Source organism: Microplitis mediator, chromosome 5 (genome assembly GCF_029852145.1).
Source record: "Microplitis mediator isolate UGA2020A chromosome 5, iyMicMedi2.1, whole genome shotgun sequence".
Classification (NCBI taxonomy): domain Eukaryota; kingdom Metazoa; phylum Arthropoda; class Insecta; order Hymenoptera; family Braconidae; genus Microplitis; species Microplitis mediator.
Window position 1 is genome coordinate 4,037,859 of NC_079973.1, and position 14,907 is coordinate 4,052,765.

Sequence of the window (14,907 nt, forward strand, 5' to 3'; positions counted from 1 at the left end):
TCAGCAACACTTTGCACTAGCACTGAACACTTAACGACACCACAGACACTTTGCACAATTTAAATTTTACAAACACTGTACAATTTAATTAAACAATAACTATAAGCAAAAAATTTTATGGATAATTACACGACGCCACTGCAATACTGTTTCAATTCAAACATACAAAAGGATCTGGACTACAACTGAAGTTGTCGATGATACTGACTGTCGCTATCGAACCGTCAGTTGATTACAAAGCAATCGATTTTGCGATTTATTCGATCGCCTCTCCCCCACTTCAGCAAAAATTTGAACGTCGAAGACAGCGACGCGCAGTAACGTTAACTTGGCGCGGAATTTCAAAATTGAAATTTAATAATTTTATTAAAATTTGTTTGTGGGCGCATTCTCATGAATTTATTTTGTGATAATTTTTTTTTGCTCGGAATTGGGTTAAAATTATCTAAAATTACTTTTGTTTATTTAAATAATTAATTAATTACTTATTTTATCCGGATCAGTATAAAAAACTAAAATGTGCAAAATAATATATTTAAATTTACCGCCGTATTTATTCAAACCAGCTGATTTCTCCTTCCAACCTACACCACGTGCGTACATTCCTCCATCATCATGAGCTCCTGATATATTTTCTTGTGTTTCATCAAATGTTTTGTGAATAATTATATTTTAAAAAACAGCAACATTAACTAAACAAATAAAAAGTTACAGAAATAAAATAAAACTTGCAATAAAAACAGTAAAAAAAAAAAAATGAATTTGCCAAGCGACGATGTTTTTGGCTTTACTCAGCAAACGGCGATGATACTTGAGGGTTTTAATGCCGGTGACTTGATACCAGAATTCAAAAAACGTAATATATCAACATCCGTATTATCTGAATTAACAAAAGATGATTTTATTACTCTGGGAGCTAGTGAAGAACTTGCTGATAATATTGTTAAAGAAATAGGTCCTAAATTACGTAAATCTAAGGCTCCACTTGCTGATTTATTTGACAATCCATCAAACCAGTAAGTAAATTAATTAACACCAACAGTAAATTTTAATAATAATTTATTTAAATTCAAATAATTTACAGATCAGAAAAAATAATTGAAATAATTAAAAATTCCCACCTACAACTAGGATTTTTACAAGCATTCATGAATTACAACCGCGTTAAATTGTCTAAAGAATCTTGTGATTTTATTATTGACCTGAACAAAAATACACGAGCTAGCCAGGCACTTTGTTTGGTAACTAAATGTGCTATTGAACAAATTAATAATCTTCAATTAGATCTACATCAATTATTAACGTCAATGAAAGGAGTAATTATTTTTAATTTATTTATTTAATGCCAATATAAATTATGATACTGAAGTCAGCCGACGTCTAATAATTTTTGGATTTTTTTTAAAATGATAAATTATAAAAAAAAAATATTTCGAAAAATTGCACCTGCAGTTTTTAAAATTTTCTATTAGTGCATATTATTATTTTTTATTTTTCTTTGTAATTAATTTGTTGAAACAAAAATCCAAAAAATGTTAATTGTCTGCTAACTTCAAGGTCATAAATAACTTTTATGTTCATAGTAATAATTAATCAATGTATTAATTATTAATTAATTTTGTTCTTAGGCCGATACAACTAAAAACCAATCACATAAATACAAATTTATTGGTGGCATTGGTTTATCCATTTGTTTGATTGGGTCTTCAATATTTGTGATTAATATTCTTAAGAAATCTACGTAAATATTTAATAATCTCTTATTTAACTTATATATATATTTATATTCATAGATAAAAATCTTATTATTCAAATATTTTCCAAAGTTTGTATTTTTATAAAGATACTTAAATTAAAAAATAAAATAGTTTATTTACGAGTCAATTGTTTTATATTTTTATAATAATTTCCTGTTTATACTTTTACTATTAATTAATATAATTAATTATTTATTCCAAAATCAACGTTTCAGTTCCATCTTTACGCAGGACAATGCCGTCACGTCGTTTATTTTCAGCATAATTTTCAATTTTAGATTTGAAAATTCTAAAAAAAAATTTGTTATTTTAAAATTTTAAAAAATCATTCATAAAAAAAAAATTACTTACGTAATAAGATTTGTCCATTGATGAGTTTGACTTACGCTCTGCTTAACTAATTCTTTTAAAGTATTTTCTTTATCTTTCAACAATTTATATTTTTTTTCTTCAGCAATTATCGACTCGCTCAGTTTCTCTTGAAGTGATTTTTCACTGCTAGGGTTTGAATAAAACTGCAATACAAATACTAAAATATAATCAGGTCTAAAATATTCGTAATTTTTTTATCATCTAATTAATAACTAAAACTTACTCGAACTTCATTTTGAATATTTTTCTGTATTTTTTTCATTTTCAATATTTTTCCTTCCAGCTCCTTAATTTCTTGAGTATTCTACAAAATAAATGACAATTACAAATAAATGTTTAAATGAATAACAGCAAAATATTTTTTATTTCACAGAATACAGCAGCATACGCACATTTTCAATAAGTTTCCTTGTAATTTCAACGTCGTTCATCAAATTAGATATCGCATTCTGCGTACTCGATGCAATTGAATCATAGCTGCGTTTCGCGCGTTCATATTTATCCTCAACGTCATAATTTTTTTGTCGCACTGGTTTTAAATCTTCAAACAAAATTGTTAACGTCAATTTATTATAATTTTTTTCATACACTAATTATGTAATTGAATTTATTTCCGATCACGTTACAATAAAATGGTTAATGTGCGCTGTTGCAAATTTTGCTTGAAATTAAAAAAAATTACTTGAAGTTATTGACAAGTTCGTCAGTAAAAGAAAAAAGAAAATTTTTGCATTCCCGAATGCCCCCTAATCAATATAATTATTAATACAAATAATTTTGAAGAAAATGATTAAATTTCAATTTTGAAATTCCGCGCCAAGTTAGCGTGACTGCGCGTCGCTGTGTTCGACGTTCAAATTTTTGCTAAAGTGGGGGAGGGGCAGTCGAATAAATCGCAAAATCGATTGCTTTGTAATCAACTGACGGTTCGATAGCGGCAGTCAGTATCATCGACAACTTCAGTTGTAGTCCAGATCCTTTTGTATGTTTGAATTGAAACAGTATTGCAGTGGCGTCGTGTAATTATCCATAAAATTTTTTGCTTATAGTTATTGTTTAATTAAATTGTACAGTGTTTGTAAAATTTAAATTGTGCAAAGTGTCTGTGGTGTCGTTAAGTGTTCAGTGCTAGTGCAAAGTGTTGCTGATGGCTGATGCTGATTTCTTCCAGGTTCCTGAGCAAACTCATCTGGCATCGTCTGGTGGAGAAATAGCAGTTAAGTGAAGTTTTTTTAGCTGAAATACACTTGGAGCAATTTAATTCAAATCTCCAAGTGTATTAGGACACCCTTCTGCATATTATTTCCCCACCAAGGTTTGTTCAAACACTTGCGTGTTTCTTTTTTAATATTTAAAATTTTTTCTAACATATTCTGCCACCATCTTATTTTGACTTCGATTTTTAATTTTTCTCCAATTTCTAATAATATATTTCTCGAATATTTAAATTTACCGCGCGAGTAATAAGAATAATTAACAAATTATTAATGAAAAATAAAAAATTGAGGGCATAGTTTTTAGTCAAATTAATATGATTATTGACACAAATGAATTTTAATAACATTATTAAATTTCAATTTTGAAATTTCGCGCCAAGTTGGCGCTACTGCGCGTCGCTGTACTTAATGTTCAAATTTTCGCTGAAGTGGGGGTGGTTGAATAAATCGCAAAATCGATTGCTTTGTAATCAACTGACGGTTCGATAGTGGCAGTCAGTATCATTGACATTGGCAGTAGTAGTCCAGATTCTTCTTTGTTCTTTACGTTTGAATTGAGACACAGTATTGCAGTAGCGTCGTGTAAAATAGTGCAGTGATTGTAAAATTTATCTTTTATTAATTTAAATTGTGCAAAGTATCTGTGGTGTATTTAAGTGTTCAGTGCAAGTGTAAAGTGTTAAGTGTCCAGTTTGAGTGTCAAGTGATGTAAGTTGCTGATGCTGATAACTTCCAAGTTCCTGAGCCCAATCATCTGGCATCGTCTGGTGGGGAAATAGCAGTTAAGTGACGTTTTTTAGCTGAAATACACTTGGAGCAATTTAATTCAAATCTCCAAGTGTATTAGGACACCCTTCTGCATATTATTTCTCCACCAAGGTTTGTTCAAACACTCAAGTGTTTTTTTTTAATATTTAAAATTTTTTCTAACATATCCTGCCACCATTTTATTTTGACCTACGATTTTTAATTATTCTCCAGTTTCTAATAACTTATTCTTTTAATATTCAAATTATTAATAAAAATAAAAATTTCGAGTATATTTTTTAGTCTGGCTGCATTCAGAAATGTTGTAGCCAAGCGTTGGCATATAGCGAGAGCTAGATCCAGAGCATACCGAATGCAGCCTAAGCAAACTTTGTAAAGGCCATTTAAAGTATTCAAAATTTGAAATCCAATTAATTGAGTTCCTCGAAAATTTAACTTGAGTCATTACATAAAAAAATACTCACCATTTAATAAAGATGACAATTTAGATTTTAATGTCAACAAATTTCGAGTCAATTGTAAATTAATATCTTTAGCATTACTTTCATTAAAATTATCTGGTATATTGTACTCATAGTTCATCATATTAATTGTGTCAATCGTTTTACTGTCAGTTAATTTCGCTTCTAAGATAATATTTGTCCGGCTCAAAATACCACCTTCGGCTCTTAATTCAGCCAATTCAGCTCTACACCGTTTATAAATTCCACTTTTAGTTTTCAAACGTGCGACATAACGTTTCAGATCTTCACCTTTTGGTATTGAATCTTCAGTTAAATGTTTTGTCTTGGCGCGTTTATTTTCTAATTTGATACTTAATTCCGCTAAAACGTTTTCATTTTTTTCCAATTTATCAAGAGTACTTCGTTTAATACCAGCAATTGCGGCTGCTTGTTGTCTGAACGGAGTTATTTTGTCACTTCCGTTTTCAGTTACTTTATTTTCCGCAAGTGTTTTGATTTCACGTATCAATACATCGAGCTGTTGACGTAATTTTATTATGTCATCCGGTCCAATGTATGGTGTCTTTGTAACATTATTTAATGCATTGACACGCAACTTCAATGCTGACAATTCCTTAGCCATTTTCTCATTATAAATCGCCGTTAGTATCATGACTTCTTCTTGCAATCTCTGTTGTAGTGATTGTGGAGTCAACTCCACATCTGTTTTTTTTAACGTTTCTAGTTTTTGTTCAGCTTTTTGTAATGATAACTAAAGATAATGATAATTAATAATCAATAAATGATTTTATAAAATAGCGGGTTTATATTTCATTTGAATAGTAAAATCAAAGAAAGATTCATGCAAAGCAAGCAAGCAAACAGAACGAGCAAGAGAGAGAATGAAGTTGGAACTACCCGTGTAAAAAAAAATTGTTAAAAAAAGGTTAAAAAAGTGTTGACTATTCTAAACATCAAAACGTGACACAACGACGAACTTTTTTTGACCGCTTTTTAAACTTTTGAAAATTCAAGAGAAAAATTAATTAGTATCCTTGTATTATTAAGATATGCTAATACGAAAAACGTTTATAAATACTTCAAAATTAGTTTTTTCTGAACATATTTTGCACTGAAAAATGTTAATTTGAGGTATTAAGTCAATTATTTTTTTTGTGTATTTTCAGAAGTTTAAAAAACGTTCAAAAAAAGTTCGTCGTTGTGTCACGTTTTGATGTTTAGAATAGTCAACACTTTTTTAACTTTTTTTCGACAACTTTTTTTATACGGGTAGGGATAGGAGAGCCAAGCAGAGGTAATAGAGTACACAAGAAAATTTGAAAGCCTAGCCAGGAAAAAGACAAACGAAGCAAAAGAAGAGTAAATAGATAAAAAGTGACAAAAAAGAATAAATCTAGTCAGTAATAAGTCAAAACTAGAGTAATTTCAAGTATAGTACTATACACCCGCGAAAATTAGGGAACAAATTACACTAATAAAGTATGAATGATTGTAAGAGTGATAAATTAGGTATGAATGACAACAATCAATGTAAATAAGTAAATAAACTAAGAATAAGCAAAAAAACTGTAAAAAACGGAAGTTGCACAGTATAAATGCAAATAAAGATTACATGCTATTTAATTTGAATACCTGCAGTGATTCGATAGCTTTATTTTCTTGCATTCGTTGCAGGATTAATTCATGATCTCTATCTTTTTCAATACGTAATTCCTGAGCGATTTTGAGTAAATGAGCTTGTGAAGTTGTTTTAGATTTTATTTTTTCAATTCTATCGACAAGTACTTGACGTTCTTTTTCCATGGCTCGTAAATCTGATTTAAGTTCAGCTGCAGCTTCATTGCCCTTTTTATTGTAATTTGTTTTTTTGAAAATAATAATTTTAGTAAAAGAATTATGATACTGAAGTTAGCCGACGTCCAATAATTTTTTGATTTTTTTTTTAGACAATAAATTATTAAAAAAAAAACATTTGAAAAAATCGCACCTGTAGTTTATTAAATTTTCTACATGTGCATATTTTTATATTTTTTTTTTTTTAAATTGAGTCGTTGGAACAAAAATTCGAAAATTTTTAATTGTTTGCTAACTTCAGGATCATGAAGAATTTACTACATGATTTAAGAAAGACAAATAATAATATAATGCGTTAATGAAATTTATAATAAACTATTTTAAAATAACAACCTTTATTCCCGCTTCGCGTTCTTTATGTACTATTTTAAATTCTTCAACAAGTTCTAAATATCTTTCATATAACGCAGAAGTTTCGGATTCTTGTAAATATTCTGCTGGTACTTCAATCTATTAATTAAAAAATAAATAAACAAATAAATTTATTTGTTAATTACTGTGCTGCAAATAATAATAATTAATTTTACTTTTATCAAAAATCGTGATAAATATGCGCGTTTACACGCGATATCAATATTGGTAATGAGCCATTGCAAAATAGAGTAAATCGTATCTTGATCTCCTTTCATTAATCTTTGTCTAAATAAATCATTCAGATGATTAATAAATTCATTTTTCTTTAATTTAAAGTGTATACCTAAATAATGAAAAGTCTTTATTCGTTTGATACTTGAGTATTTTAAGTATCGACAGAATACGGATCGTTGATTGCTCGACATTTTCTTCGATTATATTTATTTTCGGTGTCTCTGTTATTTTTGACAACAAATCACTCAATAACTGCAACCGTAAAATCAATTAATCAATTAATCGAACATAAGAAGTTGTAGTAAAAATAAAAACTATCATTTACCTGCAGTAAATCTACAGAACTAAGCGCCTTGAAAGATATCAAGGAGAAGTTTTTATTCAATAATTTATTTAATTCAGTGATGATTTGTTTTAAATCTTCCCCCATTTTTACGATTTAATTCAAATTTAACTTAAAATTTTTTTAAATTATATTTAATATCTATATATATTTTTTGAGTAGTAATTATTAGTAATTATAAAACAATGTGACTATAAAAATTAACTGTTACTTGTTATACAAATGTTGATACAAACGTTTCCATGGCAACTCACTACACATAAATGAAGTATACAAACGTACATATATTTTATGTATGTATAAAATTGATTTGAATTTAAATGAATACTGAATGCACTAAAAAAAAAAATTTTAATTATAAAAGTCATAAATAAGTAAAATTTTATACTGAATTTCATTTTTTTAATTTCATTTCTCAACATACAATTATAAATATGATATAATTTCCCTAGAGTATTAAAATATATCTACTATATATTATTTGAAAATATATGTAATTAATTTTTCATAATTAAATTTATATGATTTACTAAAAAATATTTTCTACACATCTAAAAAAAAAATGAAATTTTATTCATCAATAAAATCATTATATATATATTTTTTTATATATTTTTATTAATATTAAATTTTCATACATTAAAAGTTAGAAGACAAGTTTAATTTATAGTGTAAATTAATTTAAAAAATTTGTATAAATTTTATTTTTGAATATCAACATCAATACATAGACAAGTTTTTAGTTTTTGATATTATGTCGGAAGAATTGGAAATACAATATGATAAAAAGATGATAAAGTTTTCAAACTTACAATTAGAAAGATTGATACAAATTATATATGTATATATATTTTTTTTTGGTTTTGTTTTTTAGTGAAAAAATTACTAATTAGTATTTAGTTAATTATTTAATTAGTTAAATAAAATCAGACTTATCGTCAGTCTGTTCGTATCACCGGTCTTATTGGTGGCTTATTTCTGTAGATGTATACTTGTGAAAGTATTCCTAGATCAACTATTACTTGAAGAGCTCCGCATATACTAAATTGTACTGGAGCTTCGCGATGAAGGAAGTAACATGTTTTGAATGTGTCACCCACAGTCCACATGGTCACCATTACTATGCTGCAATTTAAATTAAAACTCAGTTAATAAAAATTGAACAATTATTTTTTATAATTGTAATTTTAATAAATTAAAAAATTTCTTGGGGCACGTAAAAATTTTTTGCGGAAAGGTAATCATTTTTTTCTGTGTAGTTAAATTAGTAAAGTTGGTAAATTAAAAGATAGTACCATAAAAGGAGATTATTAAATGTAAAGAATAATGAGTGTGAATGCAGCAGACATCAGACAAATTTAAAATTGATAATAAATAGAGTAAATAATTAATAAAATAAAATTTTTAAAAAATGCGTATTTAAAAAATTTTAAAATTAATAAGTGCATTTTTTATAAATATTATTTTTTAAATTATTTACTCTAAATTAGGGTGCTTCAAAAAAAAAAACTTTAATTTTTAACTTCCCGCTAAGAAAATTGTAAATTTTCAAAAATTCGGGAAGTTATTGGTTTCGGTCCGATTTACGAAAATCGAATTTCCATCAGATGTCGACGTTTCGAGGTCCTAGGAAGCTATCCTGACTAATTTCACGATGATGTCCGAGTGTATGTATGTGTGTACGTACGTACGTACGTACGTACGTACGTATGTATGTATGTAAATATTCATAACTCTTGAACGGATGAACCGATTTTGATCGTTGAGGTGTCATTCGACGCGGCTTGTTAATGTCTTGAGGCCGTAGAAATTTGAACTTAATCGGTAGGGTGCGTTCAGAGATATTTCAAAAATAAAATTTTTTCAAAAATGTTTTATTTGGATAACTTCCAATTTGCTCGATGGATTGATTCCAAAATCTAATCAGCTCTAAAACTCTATAAGCCGCGTCGAATGCCACCTCAACCATCAAAATCGGTTCATTCGTTCAAGAGAAACCGTTGACGAAAGAATTCAAAAAAAATTTTTTCCTTGGTTTTTTTGAAATTTCTCAAAAACGGCTGAGTAGATCAATTTCAAAATTCGACCAGCTTTAGAACTTGATAAAACGCGTCGATTGCCACCTCAACCATCAAAATCGGTTGATTCGTTCGCGAGATATCGTGGAAGAAAGAAATGCTAAAAAATGGTTTTTTACAAAACAATGGCATACAAAAGTATTTGCGAGCTCGAAGAGCTCGAAAATATATTCACAATAATGTTTTCGAGCCCAGCGAGCTCGAAAACAGCGGGAAGTTTTGGGGCTGGCCCGCAGGGTCAACTGACAGACCGATTTTTTTTTTCGCTCTAACCCCTAAAACGTTAGTGGTTGCCAAGAAAAAAATCCTCCCAAAAGATGGGCTCTCTAGCTCAACTCTAAGAGGTCGCTATTTTAATTTTAATTTTCCATCTGATTAACATGTAAAAATTTATTTTTTCATTCAAAGTGTAATTACTCGTACGCTGCTCAATATTTTTCAAATTTATACATAGACCTTTAAAGCTGAGTCCTCAAGCTTTCCAAAACCCTATGACAAGTCATAATTATCCCCAATTGAAGCTAGCAAAAAAAAAATCGAAAATTAACAATTTCATTTTGAAATACAAAATCGATACTTTTCAGATAGCTTCAATTGACATTTGAATAATGGTAATTATGACTCATCATAGGGTTTTGGAAAGCTTGAGGACTCAGCTTTAAAGGTCTATGTATAAATTTGAAAAATATTGAGCAGCGTACGAGTAATTACACTTTGAATGAAAAAATAAATTTTTACATGTTAATCAGATGGGAAATTAAAATTAAAATAGCGACCTCTTAGAGTTGAGCTAGAGAGCCCATCTTTTGGGAGGATTTTTTTCTCGGCAACCACTAACGTTTCAGGGGGTAAGAGCGAAAAAAAAAAAAATAAAGTTTTTTTTTGAAGCACCCTACTCTACATATTTATAATTTTAAATTTGTCTAATGTCTGCTACATTCACACTCGTAAAGAATAAATAAATTAATTGAAGAAAGATTTTACCTCATTCCCTCGGTTGATTTGTTATCAAGATTACGTAAAAACTGCGGCACCCCAAGCATTGCTTCAGTTAAAACTGCTAATAGGCCAACTGTCTCAACGAATATCGGGTAATCGACAAATATATACATTATAATTCCTCCGACAACGGCGAATAGCAATACAAAGTCCAAATAAGACTGGAAGTCTGTCCATTTCCAAAAGTATTTAATGTCCAAATCTATTTGAATTAGTTTTAAATGGAAACTACATGAATACAAACAAGGATGTTATAGCAATACACAATGCAACTAAAAGGTATAGTTAAATAATACATAATAGAGTGAGAGAGTTTCTAATGTAATGATTATGCAGAAATGTTAGTAACAAATTTTTTTTATTTATTCATTGAGATCCAAGATTTTTTTAACTTTACAAGTACCACTTTGATGGTAAATTTATTTATTGTTGAGGGTGGCTAGTCTCTGATTAAAAACTCCGATTGAAAACTTTTCAATCGGATCCGATTAATAGCAAAAAAATTTCCAATTGCTTCGATAGAAAGTTTTAGATTTAATTCTATTAATTATTCTATACAATTTTAGGATTTTATTTTGAACAATTAAATTTGAAGAAAAAAAGAAACTGAAAAAATGTACATGTAGCAAATTTAAAAGACTATAAGTGCAATTTTTTTAAATATTTTTATTTTTTATAATTTATCGTCTTTTAAAAAATTCAAAAATTATTAGACGTCGGCTAACTTCAGTATCATCTATTTTCCAGTAGAATCCGATATAAATATTTCTACGACCGATGTTTTTTCCGATTGAAATCCTATCGGTTTATAAGAGAGCTCCCTTGAGCTCCAATAAACCCATTAATAATTTAAATTTAAATCAAGTGGACAGTAAATTTGAATTATATATAATTTAATTGAAAAATTTTTTATATCAGAAAAATTATATGTGGTACTTTTGCGTTTAAAAAATGTCAGACCTCAATTACTAAATTTTTATTTTACATACCTGTGAACCCTCGATCTTTTAATTTTATTATTTGATTTTTGGTATTAATGCTGACGCATAATTTTATCATAAATAACATTGTTATATTCATTAGAATACTTTGAAACAAAAGAGGTAACTCAAAGTGTTTTCCAAACCTTGAAAAAAAAATATATACATATATGATATGACATACTTTTACTAATTACTTACTTAATGTTTGATAATTATTAAAAATTAAACGTAGCCTTGTATCATAATTATCTATTACTTTTTTTTTAATTATTATTTAAAAATATTCAATTTTTTTTTTATACGTCATCAATTTTGAAAATTTTTATAAGTATAAAAAAAATGTTTTTCAAATATATATATATATATACATATAAATTTTATCACAATATCGATGTACAAATACTTTAAAAAACTGAATATTTATCAAAATATTCAAATATTTTTTTTTTTTATGCAAACAATAAAAGATAAAAAATTTAATTTTTTAAAATAAATTATCATTTTTCATTCCCAGAATTTGAAAAATTTTTTTCATGATCTTGAAGTTAACAGAGAATTAGCAATTTTCGGATTTCTTTCTCAACAAATCAAAAAAAAACAAAAGCTAAAAATATGCACATGTGGGAAATTTAAAAAACTATTGGTGCAAATTTTTTAAATATTTTTTTTACTATAATTTGAACTTTTTAAAAAAATCTAAAAATTATTAGATGTCGAATAACTTCAGTATTATTTTTGTTCATTTCGAAATTTCAAATTCTTAATTAAATTTTGTCTACGTAATGTTGTAAATAAATGTTAAAAAATAATAAAATAAATTTACCAAAATAATATCCTCAATGTATTAGCAATTAAAAGAGCTAAACAAACGTACAATGAAAATCCTTCGGCATCTTCATTTTTTTTAATTTCCCTGTATTGTGGAATGTACGGAATTATTCCGCCAAATATTATGGCACCAGATGCAATCCAACTCGCAACGTCACTCATTCCAATATCTACTGGATCTGACATATTTACAATATTATTTAAATATAAATAAATTAATCAGTCAATAAAATAATATATTTTTTTATTTTTATTTATAAATATAAATATATATTTAGATTAATTGTAAAATCATTTTTTATCACTGCAATTAGCCTCTTTTTTTTGACATTACTAATTACTGACTAGTTGACAATTGACACTAATTTTTTTGGTTATGTTTACATTTACACAACTATATGTTTATATATTCAAAATATATATAAATGAATTATTCTTTTTAAATTATTTAAAATAATGATTTGAACTTTATAATTATTTAAATACAATAAAATTATATTTTTTACGAGTAATTAGAGTAGTAATTTTTTTATTTTTAATCATTAATTTAAATACGATATTTTAGGAATTTGAATTTTCGCGCGGTTTTTAAAAGTGAATGGCAGCAACCACGTGACTGACATTTATCGGTCGGTATTCGTTATTGAAAAGGTGATTAATTAATTATTTAAACAGGGGTTCGTACTTCTCTCTCTACTACACTTAAGTCCACGAACGGTACTATCTTTGTTGCACTTGTGCAGTAAATTGAAACTTTGGCTGAGTTTTTCTCTTAAACAAACGAATATTGTCAAACAATTAAAGCGCACTTGTAGATCAGACAGTAGTGCATCAATGTGCGGTCTGTATTTTGTATTTAGAGACTTTGTTTCCGAAAAAAACTCAGCCGAAAATATCTGATAACCCCTTGTTAAATAAATAAATTATATAAGTAGAGATAATTATTGATAATAAGTGGACTTTATTTAAAAAATTGTTTTTCATTTATACTCTGGTCATACCGTATTTGTATGACGATCATACTCCATATATGGGTCAAAATCGCGATTCTGGTCACTAATTTGCTTATGAAATGTTCAATTATTGATCTCTTGAACTAAAAATTGGTTTGCGATCAGCAATCGATCTCCAATTCGAAAGGAAAAACCGCGGGGAATTTAAATTCACAAGACAGCTATCGTATGGCCCTTCAAGTGCTGAAAATGGGTCAAAATCGCGAAGTGAGGTCACTTGTTTCCTCATGAAATGTTCAAATATTGATCTCTTGAGCTAAAAATTGGTTTGCCATCAGCAATCGATCCCCCAAGTCGAAAAAAAAAACCGTAGAGGATTCAATAAAATATGCGTATGATACCGAAAAAAATAAAGTGCTGATTTTATTTGACACAGTCTTATATATAGGGGCGGGAGGGGCAAAACGGGGTACTTAAGGAAATAGTAAATTTTCGGGAACTCAAATATATCATGTGATATTGATGAACTATGTTTTTTTTTTTCTTCTGTCTTAATAAAGTACAAATGTCTTAAAAATTTCAATAGCATTAATCATTAATTAACTTTTATTACTTTATTTTAAAAATGTAATGAGATATTTACTAAACTTGTAGGTTTTTATAATTTTTATTTTCACATTTACTTTGATAATCACGAAATTTAAGTTACTATTAAATTTTTTTATGATGAATGTACTTCTATACAGTAGGAAAATTGAATCGTTTTGAATTGTTTTGAATCGTTTCTAATCGTATTGACTCGTTTCTTTCAATCACGGATCGAATGTATTTTTTCGATTATCAATTAAATTAATAAAAAATCAATTTTGGATTAAATTGCTGGTTATTAGACCAATTGTTGGAAGAATTTTTAATGACAGCAAATCACGTGCTAGTGATTTGATGTCATTAGTAGCGTCAGTAATTATCGAAGCTATCAAGTATTTCATTGATAATAGTCTGCCTGAGTAAGTCTTTATACAAAATGGCTTCGTTTGTGTTTTTAAATTTTGAGTATGTATACATTTTAATTTATATATAAAAAGTTTAACGGCGTCGTTTTCTTGCCCACGTCTTTATTATTAGTTCATATGAATTCTTCATTCATAAATTGCTATAATAGTGAAAGCAGGTAAAAAATATTCCATTCTATAATTCAACATGTTCATATTACCCCTGATTGCGTACTCTAAAACTAAGTGTATTACAAATGTATCATTTTAGCACACATTTAATGTGTTCCATGTTTGGAACACACGTTTGGAAAACACGTTTTACAGTGTGTTAAATATATATGAACTGTTTATGGGATTTCAATGTTATTTAACACGTGTGTTGATTTTCCCTTATCCAAAAGTTCCCATAGAATCCAGTAATATGGGTCAAAAACCGCATAGAAACTAATATTGTATTGGTTTCTATGCAGTTTTTTACTCCATTGGGTAGATTTTATAGAAACTTTTGGATAGGGAAGACTACATATTTGGATTTAGGATGTGATAGATTATGTTGGAATACTCTCGGAACATGAATTAGTAAAATAAGTGAATATTCACTAATTCAAAGTGCCAATCGTAAAACTTTTGGAATTAGTGGTACGATTTGCACTCTGAATTAGTGATGAATATTCACTCATTTCACTAATTCATGTTTAGAGTAGACAA

General features: G+C 27.9%; 3 protein-coding genes across 4 annotated transcripts; 1 reads left to right on the forward strand and 2 right to left on the reverse strand.

Annotated features, from left to right (window-relative positions):
- Window positions 1–565: 565 nt before the first annotated feature.
- LOC130668372 (uncharacterized) lies at window positions 566–1,879 on the forward strand. The gene is made up of 3 exons (XM_057470631.1): window positions 566–1,016; window positions 1,085–1,316; window positions 1,629–1,879. The coding sequence occupies exons 1-3, from the start codon at window positions 757–759 to the stop codon at window positions 1,743–1,745; spliced, it is 609 nt and encodes a 202-aa protein (XP_057326614.1). The 5' UTR covers window positions 566–756; the 3' UTR covers window positions 1,746–1,879.
- LOC130668371 (intraflagellar transport protein 81 homolog) lies at window positions 1,807–7,582 on the reverse strand. Its single transcript, XM_057470630.1, has 10 exons — window positions 7,346–7,582; window positions 7,130–7,272; window positions 6,960–7,071; window positions 6,766–6,882; window positions 6,211–6,423; window positions 4,579–5,329; window positions 2,522–2,670; window positions 2,353–2,433; window positions 2,109–2,272; window positions 1,807–2,046 (listed from the first exon to the last, which is right to left on the reverse strand). The coding sequence occupies exons 1-10, from the start codon at window positions 7,448–7,450 to the stop codon at window positions 1,950–1,952; spliced, it is 1,932 nt and encodes a 643-aa protein (XP_057326613.1). The 5' UTR covers window positions 7,451–7,582; the 3' UTR covers window positions 1,807–1,949.
- Window positions 7,583–8,025: 443 nt separating this feature from the next.
- Window positions 8,026–12,618, reverse strand: LOC130668427 (solute carrier family 66 member 2). 2 transcript variants are annotated; one of them, XM_057470715.1, is made up of 4 exons: window positions 12,247–12,618; window positions 11,430–11,566; window positions 10,426–10,642; window positions 8,026–8,488 (listed from the first exon to the last, which is right to left on the reverse strand). In XM_057470715.1, the coding sequence occupies exons 1-4, from the start codon at window positions 12,435–12,437 to the stop codon at window positions 8,302–8,304; spliced, it is 732 nt and encodes a 243-aa protein (XP_057326698.1). In that variant the 5' UTR covers window positions 12,438–12,618; the 3' UTR covers window positions 8,026–8,301. The 2 variants fall into 2 exon arrangements, with proteins under 2 accessions (XP_057326698.1, XP_057326699.1); XM_057470716.1 differs by having other exon boundaries at window positions 8,027–8,488; window positions 10,426–10,609.
- Window positions 12,619–14,907: the final 2,289 nt, after the last annotated feature.

Bases quoted from the DNA above. Each gene is read 5' to 3' on its own strand.
- LOC130668427 (XM_057470715.1), bottom strand. From the start codon at position 12,437: ATGTCAGATCCAGTAGATATTGGAATGAGTGACGTTGCGAGTTGGATT. The intron at 11,567-12,246 runs GTAAATTTATTT...TTTTTTTTCAAG, and splicing joins ACATTGAGGATATTATTTTG to GTTTGGAAAACACTTTGAGT. The intron at 10,643-11,429 runs GTATGTAAAATA...TAATTCAAATAG, and splicing joins AAAAGATCGAGGGTTCACAG to ATTTGGACATTAAATACTTT.
- LOC130668372 (XM_057470631.1), top strand. From the start codon at position 757: ATGAATTTGCCAAGCGACGATGTTTTTGGCTTTACTCAGCAAACGGCG. The intron at 1,017-1,084 runs GTAAGTAAATTA...AATAATTTACAG, and splicing joins TTTGACAATCCATCAAACCA to ATCAGAAAAAATAATTGAAA. The intron at 1,317-1,628 runs GTAATTATTTTT...TTTTGTTCTTAG, and splicing joins TATTAACGTCAATGAAAGGA to GCCGATACAACTAAAAACCA.
- LOC130668371 (XM_057470630.1), bottom strand. From the start codon at position 7,450: ATGGGGGAAGATTTAAAACAAATCATCACTGAATTAAATAAATTATTG. The intron at 2,273-2,352 runs GTAAGTTTTAGT...TTTGTATTGCAG, and splicing joins ATATTCAAAATGAAGTTCGA to TTTTATTCAAACCCTAGCAG. The intron at 2,047-2,108 runs GTAAGTAATTTT...ATTTTTTTTTAG, and splicing joins CAATGGACAAATCTTATTAC to AATTTTCAAATCTAAAATTG.